The sequence below is a fragment of the Poromitra crassiceps genome (genome assembly GCF_964638095.1).
Source record: "Poromitra crassiceps genome assembly, chromosome: 2".
Taxonomy (NCBI): domain Eukaryota; kingdom Metazoa; phylum Chordata; class Actinopteri; order Beryciformes; family Melamphaidae; genus Poromitra; species Poromitra crassiceps.
In genome coordinates, this window is record NC_139624.1 from 13,613,538 (window position 1) to 13,626,235 (window position 12,698).

Below are 12,698 nucleotides of genomic sequence, written 5' to 3' on the forward strand. Positions count from 1 at the left end.
GCACATTACAATAAAAAAGAGGACTCACCCATGCTATAAATCAGATCTGAAAAGTGTAAAAAAAACGCTGCTCATGTGTTCAGCGTAGCGCAGAGCGTGGTGTCCTGTGTGAACGAAAATAGGCGCCAGGCGTGCATGAAGCAATGCCTATATGCGTAGGCATAGGCGTAGGCGTAGGCATAGGCGTAGGCGTGTGTGTGAACCGGCCGTGACAGTGACAATCAGCTCCCGGACAAACTCAACACCTATACAAGATTTGAACAGTCACCCCCCCCTCCACCCCTCCCCCCCTCCACCCCCTCCTTTTCACATCCAGGAGGAAGAGGTGAGGACCACCTTCCAAAGGCTCAAGAAAAACAAAGCTGCAGGCCCAGATAACATCAGTCCATCTGTACTACACCACTGTGCTGCAGAACTGGCCCCCGTCTTCACCAGCATTTTTAACTCATTCATGGCCAGTTTAGGACTGCCAATATTTAGCACAGGCCAAAGATTTTCATAATTGTTGGTCATTTTTCAAGACCCACAGTAAATTATCTATTAGCACCAAAGTGATTTGCAATACCTCAAAATGAAGATGTACGTCTCTGGGTTCACCAGAAAAAAAAAGTGAGCTTTTAGCATGTTCTGTACTCTACTTATAGCCATTTATATACACCCTGTTTTCACCAAAAAGGTCTCTCTGAGAAGAGAAATTGCAGAAAATTGCATTTTTGTAAAGGACACTATCTCAGGCAGAACTCGCTCTCAATTCTTTTATTTTGAACTGTATTGACATCAGACATGTAAATATTATTCGTTATGACACAAATGACAAAAAAAAAATATATATATATATATATATATATATACATGAAGTGCTTTTTTTACATTCAACAATACAGTTTACTCAGTGTGAGTGAGTGTGAATGTGTGTGTGTGTGTGCGCGGGGCCCATGTGTGTCTCTTTACATTACATTACATTTCGTCATTTAGCAGACCTAAATGACCGTCCTGACCGTCCTGACCTCATTCTGAGATGTGGGCTCACAATCGGCTCCTCATCTGAAATTAAAGCAACATATCCTCAGTAAACTATATAATCACATTTAGTACAGAGACAGTGTAGTGTACTAGTGTCTCAGTAAACTATACGATCATAGAATGCAGAGATCAGTGTAGTCTCTCTCTCACACACACACACACACACACACACACACACACACACACACACACACACACTCCTTACCGCGAGATCATCCGGGTCCTGTCGCATTGGAGTCCAGTCTTCCTCGCCCTCACATGGAAAGTGGCCGTGCTGCTTGGCTCTGTGTGAAAGCAATTTCTGTGGCGAGGCTGCTGTTCTCCTCCTCACAAAGTTGTGACTCCGTCTCGTCTCTTTCGGGCTGGCACACAGGAACGGGGTCCAGGGACCAGGATCGATCATGTTGGTCACGGGTTTGACTACCGCGAACAACTGATCCATGTCCGCTGCCCTGCAGCAAGGCGACCAGCTCGTGCAGCGCGCCGAGGGGCGTTTCAATGGCGTTTCTCCTCTCTGCACAAGGAAGCGTTTCTCCGTTTTCTGTTCTTTCCTCCTGCTCAATTTCAAAACAACAGCTGCGGTATGTGTTTGTTCACGTGTTGTCGGCTTGGCTTTGAGGCCAGGGACCTGATACCATGTCACAGGCTGGGGAAGTCTTTGAACTACGCGCTGCACTAATAAAAACAAAAACACGTCAAACACGTCTTTGGCTGGGAGGCACATTCCTGATAACACGTTAAAGACGTCTTTGGCCATGAATGAGTTAACTCCTCCAGTCTCCAGTCCACCATTATCCCCGTACCGAAATCCAACAACATATCCTGCCTCAACGACTACAGACCAATTGCTCTCACATCCGTAGCCATGAAATCATTTGAACGCATCATTCTCACCCACCTCAAAACCAGCACCACCCTCCTCATGGATCCACATCAATTTGCATACAGAACTAACGGGTCAGTAGAAGACACAGCCAACACAGCCACCCATCACCTCCTGCAACACCTGGATACCCCCAACACCTACGCCCGCATTCTCTTCATGGACTTCAGCTCTGCTTTTAACACAATCAACCCGGCCAAACTCATCAATAAGCTACTGGATATGAACACTGACCCCTGCATCTGTCACTGGATCCACAGCTTCCTCTCCAACAGACAACAGAAGGTAAAAATCAACAACATCACATCTCACCATCTGTACCTCAGCACAGGAGCCCCCCAAGGCTGCGTCCTTTCTTCCTGGCTATTCTCTCTATACACCAACCTGCTCATATCCCACTACAACTCCGTCAACATCTACAAATACGCAGACGATACAACCATCATAGGCCTCATCACAGACAATAATGAAACAGAATACCGTGCACAGATCAAACAGTTACCTGGTGCACAGACAATAACCTCCTACTCAACTCATCCAAAACCCAAGAACTCATCATCGACTTCAGATGCCAGCCATACCCCAAAACCCCCATACTCATCTCCGACGAACCAATAAGCACCACGGACTCATTCAAATTTCTTGGCACTCACATAAGCAATAACCTCAAATGGAAAACCAACACAGATCACATCTACAAAAAAGCCAATCAGAGACTCTTCTTCCTCCGTCAGCTCAAAAAATTCAGAATAAGAAAACATCTCCTGCTCCGGTTCTACCTGGCCATCATACAAAGCATCCTCACCTTCTCCATAACAGTTTGGTACAGCAGTCTGGACACTCACTCCAAAAACAAACTACAGCGAATCATCAATAAATCCTCCAAAATAATCCACACCCCCCTTCCGTCACTTGAATCACTCCACCGCCAAAGGACAATAAATAGAGCTAAAAAAATAATTTCTGACCCCACTCACCCAGCATACCACATCTTCCAGCTGTTGCCCTCCGGGAGGCGCTACAGGTCTCTGCCCACCAAGACAACCCGTTTTAAAAACAGTTTCTTCCCCACTGCTATAAGGACACTGAACTACTGAATTACTAGTAAATATTACACAGTAGTGTATAGACAGGGTTAGACCAGGAAGCTTGTTATTATTTATTATTTATGGAGAAGGGGTGGGAGTTAATAAGTTTTACTTCTTCCCACTCCTTTTCGAATATGTATATATTCTATTTTTCTTTGTTTCTGAAATGGCTTTTATTTTATTATTTTGCTTTCATATTCTAAATAAACACTTCAATCAATCAATCAAACTCTCTGTAACAACCCCAATATCACTGCTGCTATGACTGTATTGTGTATTGTTATTGTGTTTTATGTATGTATTATGATGTTTAATGTTGGACCATTGCTTACGTATGAACTGTACTGAAAACAAATTCCACCAGCCTGGCTGTGTGGTCATTAAATAATCTAATCTTAAAGAATCTAATGATGTCATAAGGGGGCACACACACAAGGAGGCATTATGACATCACTGATGATGTTGTCAGTGATGTCATAAGACTGATTATGTCATTAGTGATGTCATACCCGCGCGCATAAAGGGATACACCACTTTTTTGGAAGTTTAGCTCATTTGCCACATCCCCCCAAAATAACCAAGATACACCATGCCTTACCGGCACTCTCCGCTCAGTTTACAGTGAGCTACAGTCATGAAGTAGTAATTATCGCCATAGAATGGAGGCTAATGGTACAGCTGTTAAAAATCTGCCAAAACACACATCTCACGGCGCCAAAATACATGTTGTGCTTCGGGTACTCACCACACGATGAATTGTTAATCCAAAATGCACATAATTGGTCTTTTTGGAAGGAAAAGAGGTAGCCGGCACTACTTTCCAAACATGGCCGCCAACCTCTTTTCCTTCCAAAAAGACAGATTATGTGCATTTTGGATTAACAATTCATCGTGTGGTGAGTACCCGAAGCACAACATGTATTTTGTCGCCGTGAGATGTGTGTTTTGGCAGATTTTTAACAGCTGTACCATTAGCCTCCATTCTATGGCGATAATTACTAACTTCACGACTGTAGCTCACTGTAAACTGAGCGGACAGTGCCGGTAAGGCATGGTGTATCTTGGTTATGTTGGGGGGATGTGGCAAATGAGCTAAACTTCCAAAAAAGTGGTGTATCCCTTTAAGGGCAATAACATTTTGTGAGCAACACACACTCACACACCTGCATGCACCAATAGGGCAGGTGAGGCCACGCAGCAGCTGCGTATGCGAGCTTCAGGGCCAGCTCAGCCAGCTGCAGGGCGGGTGAGGCCATGTGGCGGCTGAGCTAGCGAGCCCGGGCAGGCATAGGAATCAAGCACGCGTAACGTGAGAGATGCCTACTTGATTGAAAAATGCTTCCACCAGATTGCAAAATTTGAACAATGCAACGTGAGTGAGGTATTCCTAACAGGCCCGGTTCTACGGGGGTGCAAAAGCATGCATTGCACCCTTATTTTAATTGTCTGCATGCTCAGTTGAAAAGTAAAAAAAAAAAAAAAAATTTTTTTTTTATAAATGCTACAGCTGCACACTTACTGTTTAAACTTGAATGATAGTTGTTGTTTTTCTTTGTTCTTTGATGTGATTTTATGGCTTTTTGGCACCTATATGTAACCTTTTAAGGTTGAGATAATTGTATTATCATTATATGGTCCAAATATTTCAGTAAAGCACTTGAAACACTTGAAATATTCTTACTTGGGTGGTATCATTCTACTTGAAATGATGGTCAAATGCATTATTTTTAGTAAAATAACATGTCAATTTTTTGGGGCGGCCGGCCTTAGGCCGGCCACCCGAGTGGGCCCGGCCTTTGGCCGGGCATCTGCACCCCTTCCTATCTAGGATGCACCCCTAGTCATCTTGTTCTGGAACCGGCCCTGATTCCTAATATACAATAATAATAAATACCAGCACAAAAACAATAGGGTTTCAGCCCCGAATGTGACAGGGAGCATTACCTCCTGAACAGGAATGTTGTCTGGCAGCAGAAACACGTTGAGTTTTGGCTTTCTGTGTCGTGGTCGGAGGAGGAACAGCAGAACTTGGCCCTGGATAGGCTTGGTGGAAGTTAGAAATGCCAGAATGTAATTCCACACTAGACCAAAGGCAGAGAGGTGGGGGACATTCACACCCACATGAGTTTCTGTGATCTCCAGTGGCTGGAGGAAGCTCATTCCCTCATCAGTGATGTGGACAACAGACAGGCTTTCACTTTCAGGAAGTGGTGCTGTGAATACACATCAACATTTCGTTTCACTTGTGTCAACTCCATTAAAATGGCATTACATTTAATTTAATTCTTTGTAGAAAATGTTCAGCAGTAATCAATACATAATCATGACTGAATAATGTGCCTACCAGGGGTGGTTTCACAGTGTGGGAGGTGGAGCTGACGGACAGAGTTCTGAGGACACTGGATGTTGAACAGCGGGCCTGCAGGTGTCTTGCCAGCTGATTGGAGGAGGCCCTCATCCCACTGGATGGTCCTGTACAGCACCTCCCCCTCCTCAGCCATAGTAAACACCAGACCAGTCAAAGTACACTGGAACACACCTGCACCAGGGGAGTTGAACCTGTAGGACACACAATAGAGCATGTATCTGTATATAGTCTGTAGCACACACAATGTTGGGTGATAGTAGCACTCCACTAGCATCATCCAATGTAAGAAGACAGACCTTTTAGAAATGAAAAGTTGTGAGCAGTTTTCATTAGATGGCCTGTGAATAATAGGCTATAGTAGAGTACCACAGGAATTAGTCCGGAAGACCTGGATCTTAGCACTTGATTCGTCTTAAAGTCAACAGACAAAAGTCCCTCTCTTTCTCATCGAGTCCTATGCGAACCAGCCACGGAAAAAAATCTAAATGGTGGTGAATGGCGAGAGACACTCATGTTTTGATCCCGCATGAATTGTGCGGGATCATGAGGAACACATGTAATGTTTGTCAATTTAAGTACCCCCCTAATAATGTGTTGCCTGTTGTTCCTAAGTTGGTCTAGCAGCTGAATATTGATATTCATACTTGTTTTTTATATTGATAATTATTTATTTGTTTATTTTGTATTGATTCTTATCCATTGGTAACTTCATCCCTCATACCTCATATCAACATTTCATGCTTACTCAGAATTGTAACCCCTCAAATGCCAGTTTACTGTACTTACTGTACAATAAAATTTACAGTAGAAAACACAAAATGTGACCCCCCCCCCCCCCCCCCCGCCCTTCCCATAAATGCCACCTGGATCTTCCCCGGTGGGATTATCATAGCCTTGGATTTGTCACATTTTTGGTGGAGGAATTATTTTCTTCCATCTTTCATCTTTTGAGAATTGCACATTTGCTCGCAGAGGACTCTTGCAGCCCTCTACGTACAGCAGCTGGATATTGATATTCATACTTGTTTTTTATATTAATAATTTTTTATTTTTTTCATTTTTTTATTGATTCTTATCCATTGGTAACTTCATCCCTCATACCTCATATCAACATTTCATGCTTACCCAGAATTGTAACCCGTCAAATGCCAGTCTACTGTATTTAATGTACAGTGGAGTTACACTGTATAAGGAGGTGTGGCTCTTACCTGTCAGGTGTCATACCGACACCCAGCCGTACCTCCGTCGCTGGAAGCTTTATGACGTCGACGGTGGCTCTGACTACGTGAGACTAACTTCCACAGTATATTCCTTTCTAGGCATAGTGATCTGACCTTCCGTTTCCTAGAAAAATGCAATCTCGAAAAATGATCCAGACACGGACCGCAGTGATAGCCGCTGAGCTGCGGGGAATAGTCATGGAGAAACAGAGAAACTGGTCGGCTCTTTGACACGGAAGGCCACAGAACTACGCGCATGCGCATCTGGGGCACTACCCGGATGCTGGTCATGACCGAGTTTTGACATCCGGGTCAACACTCACACGTGTTGTCGGCCGAGATGAGGAAGGACACGCAGGGAACCACCCATGACGCTCATGACAGCCGGCCGGCTGAGAGCCTCTCTGCCCGGGCATCGGACTTGCTGTGCTCCGGTGCAGAGAACAAGCATATCGTCGCTGTGCAATGAAAACCACCTAAGTCCATTTTTTATGATTTTTACTTTTGAATATAAATGGAATATATCCATTCTCCTGCATCTACTGGCAGGTTTTGGCGTCTGAATGACCAATAAAAACACGTTTTTACTGGGTAAGTATGTAACACGTACCACCATTGGATGCTAGACCCGCCCATCACATCACGTATGTGACAGTCAGACCTCCATGCTCCGCCCCACCTCATGAGGACTTCCCCAGAAAAGTCACCAGGCAGCTGCTGACCCGAATGCCGGCTGTGTTTCGGCTTGGTTTTGTGTGATTCTGGCATCGTCTGACGTAAATAGATCAATAAGGTGTTTTCGGGTTGTCCTTGGGCTGCAAACTCATTTAAAGTATGCAAATCGCAGTTGTTTCTGACAAGAATAATGTCACGTTACTCCGGGACTGCTCAACCCATGACAGAGCCACTCTCCTCGGCTTGGCAGAGTGAAGCTCTCCGACCGCGCGTCCCCGCTGCCTGGAGCACAGCGGCGCGTGCTCGCGCAGGCTCCCACACGCTGCTGTCTGGCCGCAGGAAAGTGCTCAAGACTCCGTGTGATAATCCGGTAACAGCATTTGAGCTTATTCAGGTGAGATATTTATAATGTAATGACACATTCAGCGATAAACTGTCTACAATGAAGACATGTGTCAAATATGACAACGTGGTGTTCAGTATTTTATGAGCACGGGGTTTTTCCCATTTCCTGAAAAGTTGGCGATTTGGAGATAAGTGGCTTTCATTGCACAGCGACGATATGGAAGGCCCCTATAAGAAGGCCCGATCGCCATGGCTGTGAGGAGATATACCGTACTTGCTTTTCAATGCTGATTTCAACCATGCCAGCCGCAAGTATCTACGACAAACGGTTGCTGAGATACGATGTACAATCAAAAGAGGTAAATTTGAACGAAAAAAAGACCAAAGTGCGAATTTTCAACTCACAGCTAATTTTCACAAAAAAACACACAAAAAGCTTCATTCCTGCATCACTTTTAGTCTAAATGCTTCAAATGAGTAGTTTGCACTGGAAAATCCAGGTTCCCACCTTATGTTACATGTTGCCATGGCGATCACTGTACTGTATTTCATGTCAAACTGCATGGAATCGATTGCTGTGCCAACACTGAGCAAATAGCGGGGGGGGGGGCAAACACAATAAAAACTACAAATTTGATGTCTTGACTCGGCTGAGATGTGTAGATCAGAGAAATAATAATTTTTGCTGAAAGTACCTGGGAGTCGGAATTTGTTTTTTGTTTTTGTGCAAAATTAACATTGAAACCAATGGGAAAACTATGCAATGGAATTTGGAAGCCTTGTAACTCCACCAAATTTTCAAGCAACTCCAAAGTTAGATTTTAAGGTCAAATTTCAAGGTATTTGGTCCAGGATGAGAGCAGAAAGAATTAAAATGCATGAATTTTGTGAAAATGTCCTGGAGGTCTCAAAAAGGAGGTTATAGTGAAAGTCAATCACCGGTATCAATCACTGTACCTAAGGAGGACCGATGTTAGTAAGTCTCACTATGGGTGCCAGGATGGTTTTGTTCTAGTGGTGGGAGGGTGAATTTTCAAAATAAAATAAAAAAATACCTGGCCTTAATTTCAGACAATTCGTGCCAAAATTGTCCAAACGGCCGCTACGCGAATGTAAGAAATATCCATTAGCTGGACCAGGGGGGTACAAGGTTTAGATAACTTTGCAGGCCAAGAAAGTCACAGTTTGTGGTAAAACTGTTGCATTATAAGTTATAAATTGGAAAGACTACACACAACCAGTCACGTAAGTGGCGTGTCTCCCACCAGGCCATGTGGACTTCATGGCACTATTCTAATAGGATTAAACTAGAACAACCGCACCGCAGATTTATGCCTCCGCCATTAGTTCATACTTGAGTCCAAATCGCCATTTGAGGCAAATTCGAAGAAATTCCATCAAGACAGAGATATCGTGTTAACAAGCTAACAAGCTTGAAAATGGCATTCGAGAGGTCACAGTGACCTGGACCTTTGATAACCAAAATGGAATCAGTTCATCCTTGCGTCCAAGTCGATGTTCGAGCCAAATCAGGAGAAATTCAATCAAACCGTTCTTGAGATATCGCGTTAACAAACCGCGTTAACAAACCGCCATTACAAGTTAACAAACTGGGAATGGCGTTCGTAAGGTCACAGTGACCTTGAACTTTGGCCACCAAAATGTAATCAGTTCATCCTTGAGGCCAAGTTAATGTTTGAGGCAAATTTTATGAAATTCCGTCAAGGCATTTCTGAGATATGGGGCTCTATTCTCCCACTGGCCTTAGACGCTAAACTGGCCTTAAACTAAAAAAAAACACACTTTACGCCTGCCTACCGCTGACTCGGGAAGATAGCGTCATGTTTTTACACCCCGAAATGCGCTTTACGCTGAAGAGGCGTGGCACAGTGCCAGAATAGGCCAGAAACGTTACGGCCATAAATACCAGCCTAAAGCGATCTTCCAACTGGTGTTCATTTTGCAGTTAACGCTTTTGAAAACCAGGCCTTATTCAGTATATATATCCGTCGCAAATACGTGTTATAGTCGAGTGACAACTGTAACACGGCTGTACTGTGATGTCCGCTCCAACAAGACTTAGCTTACTTGACACGTACTTTTTCAATAAAAACACATTTATGCCATGACTTTACATAATGTAGGCTATATTTATGTCGCATCATTTAGCCTGTGCTGTGATGTGCAGGAGCAGCAGGTAGCCTACAAGTTATAAAACTAAGCCTGCCCTGAATGAGCAGAGTGGGGGGGCTTGTTCACTATTGTGAAAGTTATGTGTTTACAATATAAAGATCACGGAAGTGGATGGTATCATGAATGTCACCGATAGTTAACGTTCTATATTGTACAGGGAGACCATCAGCCCTGCTGAACAGATCTGTATTTGCCTGTAGGTTGAATCGTTTTATTCAGGCTATGATCTGTGATGCGCTGAGATATCCAAATTGGCATGAAGAGATGACAGCATGCAGCCGCAACCGGGGTTACCGGACTGGAGTATCTCGGGACCTTGGAAGGGAAGAATGTGATTGGTTTACTGGAGACCACCAATCCAACACTTGTGAATAATTCTACGCTTAAAAAGGCGTCGTTAAATGGTTAGCGGATTCTGCTGTTTAGCGCAGCAAGGAAAAATTAGGGAATGCGCCTGACCAGTAATAGCGACGGGCAAAGCCATAAATGCAAATTTAAGGCCAGGGGAGAGATAGAGCCCATGGAGTTAACAAGCTTGAAAATGGCGTTGGAGAGGTCACAGGGACCTTGACCTTTGACCTTTGATCACCAAAATGTAATCCGTTCATCCTTGCACCCAAGTCGACGTTTGAGGCAAATTTGATGAAACTCAGTCAAGGCATTCCTGAGATATTGCGTTAAAAAGCTTGAAAATGGTGTTTGAGAGGTCACAGTGACCTTGACGTTTGACCACCAAAATATATTGAGATATCGGGCCCTATCTTCCCAAAAGCGGTAATTTAGCGTTTGCGCTCGTTTAACGCCGTGGGCAATGCAAATTGGGGGCGGGCACAAGCGCATGCCTGTTATAATTGTACTGGGCATAGGCATGCCACATGCCAAAGCAGGCTAAAATGTGAGGATAGATGGCATTATCCTATCGTCAGCAGCGCGCAATTATTTTGCGCTAAGAGCTTTGAAAAGGACCTCTTACGCTCTAAATACTGCTAAAGCGCACTATAATCTCCGTGCTGCGCAGTGCAGTGCAAAGTAAAATCCCTTTTGGATATGTCATTATGGACAGCCTTGCCACGCCAGGACATCAAATTCTGCTGCTAAAATTGGGTATTAGCAGATAATTCAGTGAGGCAATCAACTATAACTCACTGAGAAACTTTTATCACATCGCAAAGAGGGAAATTAATTGAGAAAACTTGTTGGACAATGGACATAGGGTATTTATCTTCATAACCCGGAGGGTCGTTGGCACCACAGACGATCTGTCAATAAGCTCTCTCCATCTCTCTCTGTCCTCGCACGAGTGAGTACACTCTACAGAGACACTGCATGAAATAGGTCCCGACCATCACGGGGGAAAATCTCCGTTCATTTCCACACACCAGCGTCATTTTCCTTGAATTAAACATAGCTAAAAGCTGTTGTGTGGTGGGCTGCGCAGACAACAAATGTAAAAAATCGCCAGTTAAAGTTTTTTTGTACTCCTGAGCAAAACAAGGAAGCCATTGAGAATTGGTGAGAAGAAAAATGTTAATCTAGCTTCCAAGGAAGTAAGTTGGAGTGTTCATCTTCCGTATATACGATCTTTTTGTGCAACACGCAACCATGCATGTGACATAGGAGAACGCCAGGATTGGAGGGGGGATTTCTGTTTTCCCCCATCTTGGGCGTGGTTTCTGAATGATGACGCGTTACGCAGTGTCTCTATTACGCATGGAGAGAATTACAGCATATTGCATGCCTCGCGCAAACAGCCATTGCGAGACGGGAATCTGATTAGTTTTGATTGACGTAATGCCCAGCATTGCCTGGCCACACCTGTGAATAATCCTGGTAGTTAAGACCGCCCAAATCCCGTTTGCGCAGGCATTTTGGGGCGCAGATGATTTTGGCAACGCTCTAATTTGCGCCTGCGACGTGAACGTTTCCGCATCCCCGCCGAGAATTGCATCCCCAACATATTTCGGGGCTGTTTTAACTTAGAAATCAGGGAGGTCACGTCTACCAGACAATTATATCACTTTTAAACAGTTACATTTCTGTATAAATCATTACAATATGCTCCCGTGAGGTGGGGATGCTGCCGGCGCTGGGGTGTAAAACTCGGCATAACACCTGGACAGCGGACTGTAATCTTCCCTGCTTCAAGGCATGCGCAAACAGGTGCGCAAGCGCTAATAGGGGATATCGCCTGTACGAAGATAGGGCCCATCGCATTAACAAGCTTGAAAATGGTGTTCGAGAGGTCACAGTGACCTTGGCCTTTGACCTTTGACCACTAAAATCTAATCAGTTCATGCTTGAGTCCAAGGTGATGTTTGAGGCAAATGTCATTAAATTCCGTCAAGGCATTCCTGAGATATCGCGTTAACAAGCTTGGAAATGGCGTTCGAGAGGTCACAGTGACCTTGACCTTTGACCACCAAAATTTAAGCAGATCATCATTGAGTCTCAGTCATTGTTTGAGGCAAATTTTGTTAAATTCCGTCAAGGCGTTCCTCAGATGTCGCGTTAACGAACATCGGACGGACGGACAACCCAGATCCATAATGCCTCCGGCCTGGCTATCACCGGCGGAGGCATAAAAATATAGATAGATAGACAGACAGACAGGCAGAAACAGACAGACAGATAGACATACAGACAGGCAGAGACAGACAGATAGACACAGACAGGCAGATAGACAGACAGACAGAGACAGACAGACAGATAGACATACAGACAGGCAGAGACAGACAGATAGATAGACATACAGACAGGCAGATAGACAGACAGACAGAGACAGACAGGCAGAAACAGACAGACAGATAGACATACAGACAGGCAGAGACAGACAGATAGACACAGACAGGCAGATAGACAGACAGACAGACAGACAGGCAGAGAGAGAGAGGCAGGGCTTAAAA

The 12,698-nt window shown here is 44.4% G+C and overlaps 1 protein-coding gene across 1 annotated transcript in view; it reads right to left on the reverse strand.

The window, feature by feature from the left end:
• LOC310798442 (NACHT, LRR and PYD domains-containing protein 1-like) overlaps positions 1-12,698 on the reverse strand; it is a gene marked incomplete at its 5' end in the record, with an annotated part of 90,008 nt that overhangs the window by 22,830 nt on the left and 54,480 nt on the right. Inside the window, 2 exons of the mRNA XM_083660989.1 lie at positions 4,939-5,207; positions 5,339-5,553. Of these exons, the coding sequence (XP_083517115.1) occupies positions 4,939-5,207; positions 5,339-5,553 (484 nt within the window). The remainder of the gene's footprint in view (positions 1-4,938; positions 5,208-5,338; positions 5,554-12,698) is intronic.